Source organism: Micromys minutus (assembly GCF_963924665.1).
Source record: "Micromys minutus genome assembly, chromosome: 2".
Taxonomy (NCBI): Eukaryota; Metazoa; Chordata; class Mammalia; order Rodentia; family Muridae; genus Micromys; species Micromys minutus.
This window is the reverse complement of record NC_137971.1, coordinates 67,668,064-67,686,690: the sequence shown is the minus strand read 5'-3', so window position 1 is coordinate 67,686,690 and position 18,627 is coordinate 67,668,064. Positions and strand designations below refer to the sequence as shown.

Here is an 18,627-nt window from a genome sequence, read left to right as displayed (position 1 = left end):
AGACTGGTGTGAACTTGATGTGATGGTAAAAAAGAGACTTGTCTCAAACAAGGCAAGGACCAACAAATGACAATCAAAGTTGTCCTCTGACCTCCACACATGTGCTTACACACACACACACACACACACACACACACACACACAGAGAGAGAGAGAGAGAGAGAGAGAGAGAGAGAGAGAGAGAGAGAAGAAAGAGAGAGATAGATTTTAAAGTTAACAGACATTAATTGCTCTGCAGCAGTCAGAAAGCAAGACTATTTTAGGGACTCAGGTCACAGGGCTACTCCAAGGGTCCAATATGGAGGACATTTTTTCCAACCTGTAGATGCTTCTAGAATCTGAGGACATCACATCGCTAAAGCACTGATTTTTTCCAATTTTTCCATTCCTAGGAATGGCCTTGAGGTTGGTGAACGGCAGCCACAGGTGTGAGGGCAGAGTAGAGATCTCTTATAATGGGACCTGGGGCACAGTGTGTGATGACAGCTGGGACCTAACAGATGCCAAGGTGGTGTGCCAACAGCTCGGCTGTGGTGAGGCCATGTCAGCCCCAGCTGAGAGCTACTTTGAGAGAGGCATGGGCCATATCATGCTGGATGACGTGCAATGCATGGGGGATGAAGCCAAGGTGTGGCAATGCACACATCATGGATGGTTCTCCCACAACTGTGGGCACCATGAGGATGCCAGTGTGGTCTGCTCAGGTGAGTGGCGTTACTCACACCACGCCTCAGGGAGAGAGCGTCGCCAACCTGTGGCCACTGGGAAGAGAGATGTCAACACCAGCAGGCAAGCAGTCAGCAATGAGCTCTGGGTTTTAAGCCAGTTTTTAAGTCAATTTACATAAGAGTTAGTTTTCAGTCTTAGATTCCGGCATCTGTAAAGAGTTCAAAATCTCACCTGGAAATTATCAATTATATAAATGGCTAGAATTATTGGACATTATATTCCTGGCATGGCTGGTAACAATCTAGTGCCCACCAAGTGTTCTGTGTCTACAGCCAGTGCCTTTGAATTCCCCTTTAATATCCACAGTCTTCAATAAAGAAGAGACAATAGCATTTGTACTCAACAGACAAGCCCTCCAAAGGCATACCTAACACCACATGGAAGGCCACATTCTCTAAGTGCTACCTGGCTGAGGTCCTGGGTTAAAGGCTCAGCTGGTCTGTTATAGGGCTCTGCTGGTACAGTGACAGGCCAAAATCGAACAAGCACCATGCTGCACCTGAACTACCAGGGCATAGTGAGCTCCCTCACTCTGGCTCCATGATCCCTTCACTAGCCTGGATGAGTTTTAAGTCTACTTTGCCAATGGCCCAGAACAGAATGTCTGATTCTGAAGAAAGTACCAGATTTTTTTCTGGAGAGTTATTTGACCACCGTATTTAATCTGTCTTCCACCCTCACATCTGTCTTTGAATAGGTATCGATGACGCGCCAAGTGGAGGACCATCAGGTACTGTCTGTCAATTCATCCAAATCGGTTGCCAGGGTCCTCATGGGTGAGAATCCCAGCTACCATTCGAGTTCGGAGGCTGGAGAGAAGGGCATGATTAGATACTCTGGATTCTAACCAGCAAAAGCGATAATACCCATCACAGCTGGCAGTGTGGCTAGACTAACTTTCGACAGAGGGTGAGAAGATAAGAGAAAGAGGAGGTTCAGATTTACCAGAGATGTAATCTCTCGGCTACTGGTTCAGTAGAGGACCAACTGCTGGCAGAGATGATCATATCATGAGTCTAGATAGATCAAGGAACCGAAGACTCCAGGGCTGTTTGGAGTGACCCCTGTCCATATTGTTGAGGTACAAAGGTGCCATCTCTGTTCCCTGGGCACAGGGGAATGATGGCTTCTGAAGGTCAGGAGCCTTCAGTACTTTAAGAAAAAAATAAATACGGATGCAAATTCTTGATCATGACCTTTTTGTCTGTGCATTTTCAGACTCCGTTGGTGACGTCGAGGCAGGTGCTGAAGCTTCACATTAGCTCCTCTTGTATACACTTCTCTTTGCACTTTAACTCGCTCTTTCTTCTTTTAATATGTATGAAGCTTCTGCAATGGGGTCCATAGATAACCACACACCAAAACCAAGAGTTCTGCCCTTTAGTTAGTCTTGGTCTTTACTTCAGATCCCATTTGTAATATAATCATTAAAAGGTAAGCATTAAAGTTTTAAAGAATTTTTAAATTTTGAGCAGATAAGCCATTTTAAATTTAGCAGCTACAAGATAACGGTTTTTTGGACTTTGCCAACAGGACAGGCTTTGATAGGGAAAAATTGGAAGCAAGACAAAAAAAAAAGGCTCCCCATTTATTTTTTTTAATAAAGTAATTTCAGGATCCTTACCCTTCCTAATGCTGCAACTCTTTTGTAAAATTCATGTTGTAGTGATACCACCTACCAACCATAAAATTATTTTCATTGCCACTTCATAACTGTAATTCTGCTGTTGTTATGAGTCATAATTTAAATATTTGATATAAGGGATATCTGATATGTGACCCATGTGGGGATCACAACCCACACGTTAAGACCATCGCTCTACTGTGAGTTTTTCTACAGCACAGCCCACTGAGAAAGGCAACCATGATTTGTATTATCTTTGTATCTTTTGCTCCATTGGGTTTGCACATGTAAACTTTCCTGTGCACTTGAGTTCATAAACCCCCTTCACTTCTATATGTTATCATTTTCCCTCCACAAAGGAAATGATCTTCATCTATCAAGAGGCTGATACTGATGCTAGGGGTGTAGCTCAGCTGGAAGACTGTTTGCCTAGCAAACAGGAAGTCCGGGGTTCAATCCCTAACAATGCATAAATTCGTCATAATGGTACATGCCTTTAATTCCAGCACCCAGGAGGTGAAGGCTGAATAATCTCTGGGGTTCGAGGTCACCACAACTATATAGTCAGCCTGAGCTATCTATGTTATCCCTACCTCAAAAAACATAGTTTTTGTTCATTTGCTTTTGGTTTTGTTTTGTTTTAGCTCGGTGCATGGCTCATCAGTTAAGGATGCTCGCTGTTCTTGCAAGGGAGTTGAGTTCAATTCTAAACACCTGCATCAGGCAGCTCACAACTCCCTATAAATTCTAGTTCCAAGAAATCCAGTGCCCTCTCCTGTCTTCCACAGGCACACACGTATCACACACACACACACACACACTGCCCTAAAATGCATCATAACAACAAGAAGTAAATTTTCCCTAGTTCTTTTTGGTGGCATAGTTTTTCTTCAGACTACAGCTCAGACTAGCCTCACATTTGAGCCCCTGGCTCAGCCTTCCCAGTGCTGGGATTATAGGTCTGAACTCCACACACTCAGCTTGTTTTCTTTACTCTTCCGCTTCCATTGCATCTTCTCTTGACACTGATAAAACCCAGAGCAGAGCAAAGCAAAAGTGTCAGAGGTCAGGGTCTCCTCACGGGATTTCCTCACTTTTTTTACAGATGAAATTTTCCATTGTGGTGGTTTGCTCACAAATAGTTCAGGCTCCTTCTCCAGCCCTTGGTACCCCAAAAAGTACCCCACAAATGTGGTGTGTGTCTGGGACATACAAGTGGATACGAGTGCTCACATCAGACTCACCTTCGAAGTGGTCAAGTGAGTGAACATTTTCTGCTTACACAATTATCATTACTTGGCTGTGTATACGTCAGAGTTACTGCCTCTTGCCTGGACATGACAGAGCTCTTCCCACCCATGTCTGAGGAACTATTGGCAGTTGAGAGCTACTGAGACAGAGCCACTCTTCTTCAGGGATGCAGACACTAAGTGGCCACCCATGCTCTGTCAGACCGTCGCGTATCCATGCACACACAGAAAGCACTAAATGGATTCAGTGGGTAGCAAATTAAACAAACAGAAACAGACACAGTGGAAGAGCTGTTGATCCCCAGCACACCAGAGGCGAAGGAAGGCAGCTCCCTATTCGTTCAAGGCCGGCCAGGGCTCTAACATGAGACCTGTCTCAAAGTAAACAAATAAAAAAAATTAATAAAATTTAAAAATAGAGAAAGCATGTGACTTCGGGAGGGGGAGAGTGGAGAGGGAGGTAGTGAGGGAATCAGAAGGGAAGGAATTAGGGAGGTCTGGGTGCATACGGCACATGTGTGCATAAATAGTCCATAAAATACTAAAGAGCCACAATTCTCCAGAGTGAGTTGTACCTTCAAGTGCCTAGTAATACTTTAATACTTAAGTTCACAAATCCCAGGAATTTCTGCCCTGTGAGTACAGACAGAGGCATGCAGCTTTCACACAGCAACCTGCAGATTGGGGTTCGTCTACTTGTCCATTAGCAAGAGATCCGTGAAACATGTGATACAGCCGCGTGTTACTGGTACAAACTAAGTGACCATGACTACAGAATGAGATGCAACAGAGCCGTGGATAAGCATCAGACCTGCCACCATTGGAATGAGCAAACTCTCTGGGAGGAAAAGGATCTGCCTCTGGGAAGGGGAATAAAGTGTGGGGGGCCAATAGGCAAGACAGACTTTTACTTTTTTCCGAAAGCCATCAGTATCTTGCAAATTATGTTCTGTGAGCTTATAGCTCATGTTGAAAAGATATTGAATTAAAACTTTAACAAATTAGGAAAATGAATGTAACGGTATTTTGTAGGTTGTTGTTCTTTGTTTTTTTGTTTTTTCCTAAAATTGCTTTGTCTGGGCATTTTGTCTTACCAGTATTTTGTTTATTTTGAGTTCTGTTTTTGTGGGTTTGTATATATGTGTGTGTGTTAGTGTGTGTGTGTGTGTGTGAGAGAGAGAGAGAGAGAGTGTGTGTGTTTCTTGTTTGTTGTTCACAGGGAGGGCGTGGAGCTGAGGGAACATGGAGGTGGGGAGGAGCTGAGAGAAGGGAAGCATGTGGCCAGAACATATTGTGTAAATATAGTGCTTTAATACCCTCTCCGCCCCAGAATAGAAAGGTACCTTTGCCTTAGCCAGTGGGATCAGCCCTTCCTCCAGCCTGAGGAGGCGTTTCAGGTCTGCAATAGCTTTGTCTGACCCTTGCTGTAACCTCCAGAGAAATCCCTTCTAGGAAAGAAAAAAAAAAAAAAAAAAAAAAAAAAAAACAAGGAAAGAAAGGCACTTGAATGAGGCCATTTCATTCACAGGATGGAAAACTTTTATGGCTGCCCTTACGACTTCATTGAGATTTTTGATGGCCCTCAAAGTGAACCATTTTCACTGGGGAGATTCTGCTCTGAAACAACCCCAGTGTTTACCTCTTCCTCGAGTCACATGAGCGTGGTGTTTCACAGCGACGCCATCGTCACCAACATTGGATTCTTTGCATCTTATGAGTCTCTGTTGCAAGATGAGAAAGACACAGGTAGGTCCTTTCCTCCTTCCAGCCATCAGCCCTGCTCGGTGACGCTCAACTCAGATGGCCGCTCAGTCACCTGGGAGCCATGAATCTGAAAGTGGTTCCCAAGCTTCCTGTCAGTGATAGCTCCTGAGATGTAAGTTGAGGGGACTGGCTGAGCAGATTGCATCATCTGAGGTTAAAGGTCCATGAACTCTTAAGAGAAATGGAACTCAGCCAGCACCGAGTTACAGCCTGTCTTATTCACAACTATGCTAAGAACGAGTTCACAACGGTAGCTCGGCCATGTTTATGTGCTCAGAATTGCTACTTTACAAAAGGATTTTGGGAGCCTTCCTTGAGTTTTGTGAATAGGGGATGGTGTGAGAAACCTCTCCCTGGATCACCTAACACACTTCCATCAAGCCCTTGCTGCTCAGAACTATAAGATGCCCTCCCCATTGTGAGGACAGAGCCCTCAAAGCTAGCCAAGGCAGAGGACAGGCCCTCCTTACCTTCAAGCGCTCACTGACAATGGGGAGCCTCAGCGTGGGTGACCCGATTTGTCTGCTTTTTCAGATGTGGCACTCCGACTAGCTAATGGCAGCCACCCATGTGAGGGCCGCGTGGAGCTCTACTACAATGGGACCTGGGGCACAGTGTGTGATGACAGCTGGGACATGAGAGATGCCCAGGTGGTGTGCCGGCAGCTGGGCTGTGGTGGGGCTGTGGTAGCCATTGGCCGAGCTCATTTTGAGCGAGGCCTAGGCCCCATTGTCCTGGATGATGTGGCGTGTATGGGAACGGAAGCCAGACTGTGGCAGTGTCTGCACAGTGGCTGGCTTGCCCACAACTGTGGTCACCATGAAGATGCTGGCGTTGTCTGCTCAGGTGGGTTGGGTTCTGAACCAGGTCGGTTAAAGACTTTCCACTTCTGGGATTCTCCTGCCACACAACATAGTAAAACAAGAAGAGAATCTAGGACAGTCCCAACGCCACTATTTTCAACATGCTACTCAGGGTGTGATTTTCATAACCATTTCCTTTTTTTCTGACTATTTATTTATGTGTGTTCCTTCTACAAGGAAGCTTCAAACTAGCAGCTTAGAGAGCCAGGATCACATGCAGCAAACAGACCACACTCGAACACACACACAATGCCTTAGTTACTTTTTGGTTGCTATGGTAAAACACCATCACCAGGATAACTTATAGAAGAAAATATTTTATGTGGGGCCCATGGCTCCAGAGGGGTTAGAATCGTGGTGTGGAGTATAACTGCAGGCAGGTAGGCATGGTGCTGGTGCAGTAGCTCAGAGCTCATACCTTAATCAACACAAAGCAGAACAAAGTAATTGGGGATTTCTTAGGCTTTTGAAACCTCAAGGCCTGCCTCCAGGAACCTACCTCCTTCAACAAGGCCACACCTCCTAATCCTTCACAAACAGTTCTACCAGCAGAAGACTAAGCATTCAAATACATGAGCCTATGGGGATCATTTTCACTCCAATCACCACATACGATGACAATAAAATCATGTAAGAAATATTATTTAAATCTTAGTATAAGGCCTGGATATGGCTCAATGCTTAAGGGAACTGGCTGTTTTTCCAGAAGATCCAGATTGAGTTCCCAGCAACCACATGAGAGTTACACCAAAAGTTCACTGCAGGTTTGAGATTAGTCTGGACTACATGGGATTTTGTCTCTAATTTATCATCTTACTAATTAATTGAAAATGAGTATTACAATACCAAGCCAACTAGAAATTCAGATGCTTGATATAGGTTACTATTAATGTGGTCACAGTTAAAAAAGAAATTATATTTTAGTATCCATTATCAGGACAGAGTGGACCTAGAAATCCAGAAACTCAGGTGGTGACTTGAAGTCAGTCTTTGATGCACGCATGCATCTGACTTTGGTTTCTTCCCCAAATAATTCAAACAGATAGGCTTACCTGTGGGATTTAATAGAATGAAGAGAGGTGACAGTCACTTTCTACTTTTCTTATGTCTTTCATAGCCTCTCTGTCCCAGCCAGCACCATCATTTCCTGTGAGTGATATGATTTCAGGTAATGTCAGTTGTTCTTAATTGGTCGGCTATAATCTTGCATTGGCGAAGTCACACTGGGAAGTAGGGTAGAGGTTTAAGGGCCAAACACCCTGTTTCATCATCAGTAAGTTGAGTGAGTCCCTCCGTCTCCATTCCCTCCTCTGGATGAGTGAAGTGGGTGGTGGCATTTGCATCCTCGGGAGATGCTGGGATCGGGGTGACTTTCCTTGTTCAAGAGGGAAAGGCTGGCGCAGTGATTAGCATGTGACAAAACATGCTATATAGACGTCAGCCATTGTCTTCTGATCAGAGCACTGTAAGAACTCTCCCTCTGTACTCTGCTTTCTCCCTGGAGGAAGAATGAAGAAGCATTAACTTTTTTATATTCTCCTGGATATTTGGGGCCCAGTAGTTGCCACATTTCAAATTGAGTCAGGTTGATCTTCGGGTCAGGTCTTAAAGAGCAAAGTTCAACGTGCAGAGAACCAAGGGAAAGAATGACCCTAAGCCTTCAGAAGAAGCACCAGCTCAGGTTGTTCTGGTAGCAGAGGTACTCAAAGGATGTTTTACTGGCTTTAAACTGTATCTATTTTTTTTAAATCTGTGCACCCAAGGCTCTGGTTTTATTATGCTTATAAAGTAGTGTGTAGTCACTGTGTACCCACTGACCAGGGGATGGAAGGCTTATTCTTTACAGAGAAAAGTACCATGGAGGAATGTCTTTAGAAGCTGTCTTTAGATAGTCCCAAAGGTGGAGAGCCCACTGGAAGTTGAAGCAGAGTTGAAGATGCCTGGCACCTAATAAAGATGTATAATTTTCTTCCTCTTGCTTTCTATCCATCTTTAGCATTCCCAGTAAAGCAGCCAGAGGTGCACACGTCAACAGGTAACCTTTTCTTCTCTCCTCAGTTGCCTTTTCCTTTGTGTGTTTGGGTCCAGATTCCAGCAGTGCTGGACGAGAAGCATCCCTGCTGAGTCCACTGGGTATTCCCACCCTCGTTCCCAGCTCAGGAGGGTCCCCCTGATGGGGGACTGAGAATGCCTGGACCAGCTAGAAAGTCTGGGACTAGCAAATACTGCAAGAAGCAAGAATTACCTGCATGGAGTAGTATGAAAGATGGCTCCTGTTAAGGCTCAGGGTGTCATGCTGTTCTTCCCCAGCCCTACCTAGGAAGTGATCTCGGCTGTTTTCTGATCTTTTGTTCTCTTCTGACATGGGAACTTTTGACTATGAGAGTCAGCAATGACTGCCCTTCTCATTCCCCAGAATACCTTGACACATGGGTCATAACTGATCCTGGTGTCTACTACTATCCCTTAATCAGTACACACACACACACACACACACACACACACACACACATTAGTGCAGCTCCTCATGAAAATAAAAGGATAAAAATAAAAATATGACATATTTTGTGAGTACCAGAAACCAAAACTTGCAACTTGCAGTAAAAGGACCAAGGGCAAGTCCCTGGTCTGGCTGGCCAAGGGACAATCATTTCCTTACCAAACACAATCTTGAAAACCCATTGAGTGCTACCAAGGACAAGAATTTAATTGATTTGAAATGAAATGAAGGGGATATGGGTTTGCCATGCTTTTACTATCAATTCATGACTCCCAGAAAAGGGATGCTTTATCTGGCAGTCTGTGAAGGTGGACCTTTAAGAAGATTGTTTCTGAATTACCCACAGGTCTGAACCTACGAGTGGTGAATGGGACAGGCAGGTGTGAAGGCCGAGTTGAGGTGTACTATGCCAACACCTGGGGGACTGTGTGTGATGACAACTGGTCCATAGAGGATGCCCACGTAGTCTGCAGACAACTTGGCTGTGGTCCAGCGTTATCTGCCCTGCCAGGCAGCAGTTTTGGCCGTGGGTCAGGCAGAATCGCCCTTGATGAGGTTAACTGCACAGGAAGAGAGTCTTCCCTGGCACAGTGCCCCCACAGAGACTGGTTCACCCACAATTGTGGGCACCAGGAAGATGCTGGTGTTATCTGTTCAGGTAAGAGAAGGTCCATCCTAGACCAGTCACAGAACTTCCCAAGCCAAGACTGAACGCTGGCACACCTTGAACCTACTCCACAGTCAGGACAGTGGGTTTCTTTTCCAACATTAAAAACGATGTTTGCAAAACTGAGGGTCTGAAGAGCTTAATTAGCCGAGAGAGAGAGAGGGGGGGGGGGAGGAGATCACTAGCCTCATAGAATTGGTAGGAGTTTACTGCATACAATGTTTAGTTGAACATCTAAGAAACCATAAATAATACAAAATATCTAGCTGTTGTATTTTTTGTTTCTAAGATTAATTTAGTCAGAATAGTGTACCCAGATTTTTAGGCAGGTGAAAGCCCACAGAAGAGGAAACAGTCTTAGATCTTAAGAAGAATTCTTCACACCCAGATTCCTTCAATTATAAGTAAACAATGACTATGTCCTTTAGGGCACTTCACCATCATGTTTCTAATATCTACCATGTATCTCATGTTCCCTTTCTCTCTACAGATTCTTCAGCTAATGGACATCCAGGTATCTGAGTTCATAAATTCTGTTTTACCTCCCTGGTGACTAGAGTCTACCAAAAGTCTATCGAAACCACTAGGTTTCTCTTCTGAGTTTGAAATTACTATCTCTAGACTGTTCTAGAAGATCAGGACCCGGATCTATTTCCCAGTCTCCGGGGACCTGCCATGCACCCGAGGGAAAAGTGTTCTGAAATTAACATATTGGTGTGTCATCCCTTTTGCACACAAGCACCACGTTAGGGGCTCCTTCTCTATCTGCAGTGTGTACTTGGGACCTGGGATGGAACTGATCTGACAATGAGGTCCCTGTTATAAGGACAGATCCCAACACGAATTTAATGTCTCATTCTTACTTAGAATAATGAGCACGTACGTGCTTAAAGGCAAACTCATATGACTTAGTATGAGGCAGCATTTTGTTTGCTTAGGATGTATCTGTGATGACTCTCTCCCTAACCCCCCCCCCCGTTCTTACCTGTGCAGCTACATCAGCTCCTGAGCAACGGCCACATGATTTGCATCCAGGTACATTCCAACTCTTACAGCCTGTGAATCTCTGTTCTGGGGCTGATTGTGACTAACAGAAAGGATACAAACAAGTCCGGGGAGAGCTCAGGAGGTAAAGTGCTGACCACCCGAGCACAAGGATCTGGTTCAGTCTGCAGAACCCAGGCACAGTGGCACATGCTTGTGATACCAGTTTGGGACACCTGGAGACAGACAGATCCCTGGGAATTTCTGGCCAGCCAATCAAGCCAAATCAGCTTGTTCCAGAAAATGTAAAAGACCTTGTCTTAAAAACACAAGGTAGTAGGTATCCTGAAGAATAAACCTGGAATTATATCTAGTCTACACACACACACACACACACACACACACACACACACACACAGGGTGGAGGGAAGGAGGTTGAGAATAGACTTCATCTGCTTTAGTTCAGAAGGTCTTTTTCTCACTTAGCCTCGGGCATGCTATACCCACTTTGATAAACAGTTTACTGCTTTCTAGACTCAGTGATGAACAACGAGTTGTATCTTGTCAGTTATGTTCTATTGGAGAGAACCAAGTTAGACATACAGTCTGAGCTCTCAGCATGCAGATGCACTGTTTTCAGCCTTTAGAAAGTGATGGGGAGGGGATCCTAACATCAGTGGGTCCTAGGTGTGGTGCCAAAGGTCTAGAAACACCAGCTGCTTGGGAAACTGAGACAGGAAGACTGAATGTTCTAAGCCTACCTGGGAGTGAGATCTGGGCCAGCCCAAGAATATTACTGAGACCCTTAATCTCAAAAGAAATGGTTTTTAAAAAAAGAGCCAGGGAAACAGCTCCGTGGGAGAATATTTTTAGATACATCTTTCTCAATGCTAGATTGTGGTCTCTATTCCATAACCGAACTGCCCAGCACAGCAATCCAGCACAGGTAGAAACATGTTACATTTCCAGTATAGAAAGTAGTCATATACATTCCTTTAGGTATATAGTATCCCCCATCTGCCCAACCCTTTATAGACAGGTGCATGTTACCCCAAGAGCCGACTGTACACCAGGCTACAATTCTTCAGCTTGATGTGCTGTCCCCCTTGGGCACTGAAGGACCCTCAGCTGACTTGATCCTTCGCTCCTGCAGATCTGCAGCTGGTGAGACTCTCTGATGGAAGAAGCCAGTGTGAGGGCCGTGTAGAAGTCTACTTCAATGGGACCTGGGGGACTGTGTGTGATGATCTTTGGGGTGTGCAGGCCGCCCAAGTGGTATGTCAACAACTGGGCTGTGGGGTGGCCCTGGCAGCCCCCAGGAGCAGTCTGTTTGGGGATGGCTCCGGCCCCATCTTCCTAGACGACGTGAGATGCTTGGGCACAGAGACCAACCTGGGGCGCTGCCACCACCTTGGCCTTTCTGTACACAACTGTGAGCACCATGAGGATGCAGGCGCCATCTGTTCAGGTACCTGTTCTCTGCTGGAACTTTATTTTCCTCCTAAGCAACAAACCAAGCAGACTAGCACAGAAGCACACAGGGTCCCTGCTGAGGCAAACTTGCCTAGCTTTTGCATTGAGAGTGCCATGCACACTTGGACCCCAACAGCTAACAACATCTGTCACCCTAGTGTCAGGAAATGGGTGTCTATTGTCCACTGTCACAGCCTGCTCCCCAGACCTTACACATGGACATTCTATAAGCAATAGTACACATGCTGTAGGGCTGTTAAACTCCTAAAAAAGGTCCTGCTCTGTGCATCAAACTCTCATGATGAGATTTCAGACAACTCGACTATGCAAACAGTATCCTCAAGCACTTCCCATGATGGGTCTTTCTTGCTGCAAGGAACAAGTTTAGGTAACCACTCAAAAACACTTGACCAAAAAACCTGTGGGAGAGAGGAAGGAAAGATTGAAGGAACCCAAATGCACAAAATTAGCCACCCTGACCCCATAAGGGCTCACAGAGACTGAACTGCCAACCAGGGAGCCTATATAGGTCTAACCTAATTTCTCTGTAAATATGTTATGGTTGTGTAGGTTGGTCTTCTTGTGGAACTCCTAAAAGTGGAGGTGCAAGCTGCCTCTGACTCTTTTGCCTGCTCTTGGCCCCCTTTCCTCTCACTGGGTTGCCCGGTTCAGCTGTGATATGAGGGGAGGTGCCTAGTCTTTTGGAAACATATATGCTATGGCTTGTTGAGATCCCTGGGAGGCCTTTCCTTTTCTGAAAGGAAACAGAGGAGAGGTAGATTGTAGAGGAGGGAGTATATAGGGAGAAAGAGACTAAGAGGGGAGGAAGCAAGGTTGTGGTTGGGATGCAATATATGAGAGAATAAATTTTAAAAACAACTTAAAAAAATCTTGACCACTAAAACCTTACTTTGTTATTAATTAATTGCTTCACCACTGGGCCTCACCACTGCCCACTACACCTCATTTTCTACCTCCTAGAGGGCCGGGCAGAGGTGAGACTGGGAGATGGTGTGAGGATCAAGGTGGGAAGAGGCTGTGTCTCCTCCATTCTGTCAGTTTGCTGGTTATCTTGTTCTGTTTGTATCTGAAGAGTTGGTTTTATGATAGCAGGGAATAAAAATGCTAAGTTAAAATGTCCATGTTCATTTCCCATGTTGTGGCCACAGATCTCCTAAGTGCCACCTCCCTATCAGGTTGAGAGATGTTCCCAGTGAGTATTAGTAAGTCAGGTGAGGAGAGGTTGGTGGCTCCAAGGCATTGTCAGTATGAGCTACATACATATGACCATGCCACATGTGTGCCCCATCACATGGGCATGACAAGAATTTGTGCCCACTTGGCTTGTGGTATTTTACTGGATGAACCCCCACTGATGTTGGGCTTCTGATTTTCTCTTCCAGCTGTTGGTGTTACCTCAGCTTCAGCAGAAGTGGTTCCCACAGTTGGTAAGATTATCAGTCCTTTCTAGGGACCTCCTAAGTTTATAGCCTGTACTACTGCTGACTACCTAGAGCTCATCCTCCCTGGGAAGCAAAGGAGAAAGTGAACGAGGGTGGGGAGGGGCTACTCATATTTACCATCACTGCTTGTCATTCAGCCATTTAGATAACTTTAACTTTGAACTTGAACCAAGAAACAAGCTTCTGAAAGAAAGAGACAAAGCTTGAGTTTAACATATTTAACAGGATTGCGGATGGAATTCTGTGGCTTGGAGCCAAGGACATGATAATCACTGTAATAACTGCAACATATTTTTTAGTCTAGAGATAAGAAACCAGAATTAGTCAGAGAAAATGAGTCACTGTACTTATGACCATTAAAATGCTGTAGTCCCGTGGTGCTTAGAGGCAGGAAGCCAGGGTTCCTGCAGTTCTGAGATTTAGAGGAATAATAGTTTTTCTTTTTCTTTTCTTCCCTTAATTTGTTTATTCCCTTTACATCCAGATTGAAGCCCACATCCCTCCTCTCCTTCCAGTCTTACCCTCACATTCCCTCTCCTTACTTCTCCCTTCCCTTCTCTGAGAATAAAAGGTCTCCCCACCCCCCATTCTGCCAATGCATACCAACCCACCATGGCACATCAAGTTGCAGCCGGCCTAGCTGTACCCTGTCCCACTGAGGCAAGACAAAGCAGCCCAGCTAGAGCAAAGGGATCCAAAGTGGGGTAACAGAGAGAGTCAGCCCCAATCTCAATTGTTAGGGGACCCACATGGAGACCATGCTACATATGTATAGGGGCCTAGGTCCAACCCATGCATGCTCTTTGGTTGGTGGTTTAGTCTGTGTGAGCCCCATGGGCCCAGGTTAGTTGACTCTGTAGGTCTTCTTGTGGTGTTCTTGACCCCTCTGGCTCTAGAGGAATAATAGTATTAAGAACTGAAGAAAAGTCCGCCATGGTGCCCATGACACTCCAGGACTAACCTCTGTGTCTTCCCCAGACCTGCTCACGATTAGGTTGGCAGACGGAAAGAACCAGTGTGAAGGGCGAGTGGAAGTCCACCACAATGGCACATGGGGCACTGTCTGTGATGACCTCTGGGACATCGAGGATGCCCATGTGGTGTGCCGGCAGCTCAACTGCGGGAAGGGTGTGAGTGCCCTTGGGAGTGGCCACTTTGGAGAAGGTGTAGGGAGCATCTTTCTGGATGACGTGAAGTGTCAGGGCAGCGAGACCTCGCTAGGCCAGTGCCACCACCCAGGCCTGTTGGTCCACAACTGTGGCCACCATGAAGATGCCAGTGTCATCTGCTCAGGTACTTGCTGCTGGCTTTGTCAGTGATCCTTGATGAGGGTACTGGAAATTAACTTAGGGACATTTGGATGCTGTGGGGGTGTGCTCATCATGCCCAAGGCCCTATCTCCACTTTCCAAGGCTTGCTGGGGGAGCTGTGCCCAATGTGTAGCATAACAACCCCACTCTCTACCCTGCCCTTCCTTCTGCCTACCTCTCCTCAGTGTTCCATGCTTTACACGACACCCATGAGTTCCCCTTAGAGCCTGCAGACTCTGTCTTAAGGACTCTCCAGATGCTCGGTCCACTAGCCACTACAGTAATGGAGTTTTCTGTCCTCTTTGAGCTCCAAGGCTGACTTTCAGTTCTGGTCTTGAGAATTCTATGAATGCAGTCCAGTTTCGCTTTCTTAGTTTAAACTGTCTCCTTGGGGGACTCTCATTTGGGGTGTTTTCCTGTTGTTTTGTTTCTTTTCTTCTTTGTTTTTCATTCACCAAAGTTTATAGATTATAATGTTTTCATTTGCTCTGCCCCAACATAAAATAGAAGAAAATCAGATGGACTGAAAATAACCTTGGCCAAGGGTCTCTTAAATATGGCAGGGATTAAGATAAGAGAATGTAACTAATTCTTCTGTTAGTTAATATATATTTCTTTTAGATTTTCTCACTCTTTGACAATTTCAGTCGATGTATCTTGGTCATATCCATCCCCAGTTCCCCCTTCTACTTTCCATAATACCTGGATGCCACCCAATATGTTCTCTCTCTTCTTTCAAGTCTTTCCCTTTTTGCTTTCTCTCTTCTGTCATTCTGTTAGTGCTGCCTGCTGCTACACTGGCGCTCTTTTTGGCTCTATCTTGAACCTTTAACTGTAACTGCAGTGAGTCATGAGTGTCAGAGCCATACTATGCCCAGAAGACATGGCACCCCCTCCACCCTCAGCCCTTACATTCTTTCTGCCCCTCTTCTCCATATTTCCCGGGCTCCCATTTAGAGATGAACACTCATTCTCAGGATTTTGTGTCAACCACTTGTTTTGTTTTGTATTTCACAAGCACTCTCTGTGAAGCATGCAGAGTTCTCTAGGCACTGAGCATGTGGTTACTCAACAAGGACGCCTTAGTTCTCGTGCTCAGAAGTTGGGCTGCAATCATGCTTGCAGTTCCACCACGAGAGAACACACAGATCTGCATGAAGATTGATGCTGGGGTGATAATATGTCTCATTGTTGTAAAGGATTGCTTTCTCCATATTCAGACAACTCAGCAATGTGCTGCGATCTCTGTTTGGCATAATTGGGGAGTCAATGTTATCCATGTAAGGGTCAAATTAAGAAGGTGCCTAGTAATGAACATCCTCTTCATTGCACCAGAGAAGTGGCCTTTCTGACCCCTCCCAGAGAAACAAATTGTCCCCTAGACAATGAACATTTCTCACTTCCTGCCTTCACATAAGCCTAGCTCTATTTCAGTCTTAGCCAATACAAACAAACATCAATAGCAACAAATCAATAACAAACTCTGCTCTTTGATTTAGTTTCCCATTCCATAAGATGCTTGTGTGAGGTTTTACGTAGAGCATGTATCTGGCGTTCTCAGTTAAAAAAAGATCTAAGTTTCTCTTTGCTTTGCCTTTTCAGCATCAGCCACAGAAAGGCCAACTTCGCCTGGTAATGTTCCTTTCTTTACTGTTTTCTCTTAGTCGGGTATGTATAGATTGCCTTACCTGTGATTAAGGTTTGTGTGTCATATGAAATGACAGGCTGTGACTCGGATGTCATTCTCTTAGCAGGGTGCTTGCGTTAAATGTATAAAGCCCCACATTTGATCCCAGCATAGCAGAGGGCTGATAATCACACACCCAGAAAGCAGAGGCAAGGAGGATCAAAAGTTCATTGGCCACAAGTGAATTTGAGGACAATCTGGGCTACATAAGACTCCAAAAAGTTATATAGGAAAGGGGAAAGTGTACCTTAAATTTGTATCAAAGTATCATGTTTCTTTATTCGTCAACTAAAGTAGTTAACTAGACCAGAGTGCAAGATAGTATGTCTACAGAGTATGTCTCACATGTGTGTGAGCATGAACATGTGTGTTGGGGACATGTGTGTACCTGTGCTTGTAGAGTACAGAAGTTGGCATCAGGTGCCTTCCTCAGTCACTCTCTGCTTTGTTTTTGAGGCAGGGTCTCTCACTGAGCCAAGCTGGCTGGCCAGTGAGCTCCAAAGCTCCAGCTGTTTCAAGCTTCCCAGGGCCAGCTCTTAGATTCATGCTGGGATCTGAACCCAGGTTCTCATGCTTGTGTGCGAACACTTTACCAACTGAGCCCTCTCTGTGGCTCCTGTTAGCTTCCTTTCTGACACACTATCTGGTGTCTGAGATTAAGCTCCCCTGGCATAGCTTCCCTCCTGTTCTCACTGAAGTTGATACCTAAGGTCTTCAACCTGTTTTGATTCTTTAGTAATCTTTGTAAGTTGTCAGACATCTCAGACAAAGCTCTAGTCTACATTTTCATAACACAATGCAGAGACACACACTTCCGGTGTGTTCACGGGACCAGACACCAATTCAGTGACATGGAAATAAGGAGGAAAAAGTGGCATAGCTGGATGTGCTGGGGAAACACCAGATCCCTCTCTCAAATACAGTGTTTCAATTCATTAAGTTTTCTGAAAAGTCCGATAGTAACAGAGCTTTTTGAATTTTTGCTGAACATAATTTTGTTCAAATCTCTCTCACTGAAAGGAAAGCTCTTGAATAGCCATAGAGGATGCTATACCCTGGAACCCAGGGTCAGAGAACCAGGGTTATGCTCTGATTCAGTGTTAGCCACAAGACCATTACCTCAGAGAACAGGAGGATAAAATCCTCAGAGCTATGTCCTGGTTTATGTTCAGGGCACAGTGAGAGGAACTCCTCATGGATGTGTGCACTGCTGTATGCTGAATCTATCGGCTCTCAACTGTAAACCCTTCTCACTTTATATTCTCTTGTAAATCTCCTCCTACCTGACAAGTTGGGGCTCATTATAGAGTTTGTATTGATAAGCATACACTTAAATAGGTTAGAGATATTTAGGGAACTACCCAACTTCCCTCTGAAACATAAACAGTTGCAAAAATGGTATGTCATCCATATTTTCAACATGGCAAAGCCATCTTCCAGGCTTGGTAAATAATTAACCTTAAAATCAAATCGGACAATGAAAACGGTTCCTTCTTTTGGGGTTGAACCTGTGGGGTGTGTCCAAATGTCCCAGGGAATGACAAAGTATGACACCATTGCAGGTCAGCATTTTATAAGGGCTGAAAGAAACCCCAGATGGGGAACCCATAAGCCCACTGACCCACTTAAGTGCTGAAATTTAGATCACCCAGGTTTGCCTATAAATATTGAAATTATCTTTTGCTCCAGTTTTCTCCTTTTCTAATGTGTGTATAGTTCTCACACATCTTCATTGTACATGATACGGTGTTATATAAAAACACTTCCACACATGTGTGCTTTGCACATAAACCCTTCCCCTCTCATACCGTCCCCCCTCCCATACTCCCACCAGTCCTTTGGATCCTCTGGACAGCTTCTCCTTTCATGCCATATGAGCACACATGACCTTATGCATCTATATGAGAACCCATGAGCCACAAATGAAGGAAAACATGATGTCATCTGTCGTCTTAAGATTTGCATTCTTTCCAGATGCATTCATTTTCTGCAAATGACATAGCGTCTCTTGTTAGCCCCATGTTTTAAAAGCAGAGGGTCTTATATAAGAATCCACATATCCAGCTCTTTACTCCTGTGTCAGGGGTCAATCACAGGACATCATACAAGTTCTTTACTCCAAAGCTACAGCCCTGGTCCAAAATTTCTAGCTTCGGCCAAAAAGAATACCCTCGACATGCCCAATGGTTATGTAAATTTCATTGGGACAACAGTTGGCTGAGGCTGATCAGAGAAGGCTGGCCTGCATATTAGCACAGGCTTTCCCATTTTCTCCTGACCCTTCTGTGTGTGTTCAGCCCTGTAGGCATCTCT

The 18,627-nt window shown here is 45.1% G+C and overlaps 1 protein-coding gene across 1 annotated transcript in view; it reads left to right on the top strand.

Annotated features, from left to right (window-relative positions):
• LOC308417646 (scavenger receptor cysteine-rich domain-containing protein DMBT1) overlaps positions 1-18,627 on the top strand; it is a gene marked incomplete at both ends in the record, with an annotated part of 50,834 nt that overhangs the window by 3,196 nt on the left and 29,011 nt on the right. Inside the window, 9 exons of the mRNA XM_080912992.1 lie at positions 393-704; positions 1,427-1,459; positions 3,459-3,612; positions 5,132-5,349; positions 5,902-6,213; positions 9,077-9,388; positions 11,535-11,849; positions 13,258-13,302; positions 14,296-14,610. Coding sequence (XP_080769118.1) covers positions 393-704; positions 1,427-1,459; positions 3,459-3,612; positions 5,132-5,349; positions 5,902-6,213; positions 9,077-9,388; positions 11,535-11,849; positions 13,258-13,302; positions 14,296-14,610 — 2,016 coding nt within the window. The remainder of the gene's footprint in view (positions 1-392; positions 705-1,426; positions 1,460-3,458; positions 3,613-5,131; positions 5,350-5,901; positions 6,214-9,076; positions 9,389-11,534; positions 11,850-13,257; positions 13,303-14,295; positions 14,611-18,627) is intronic.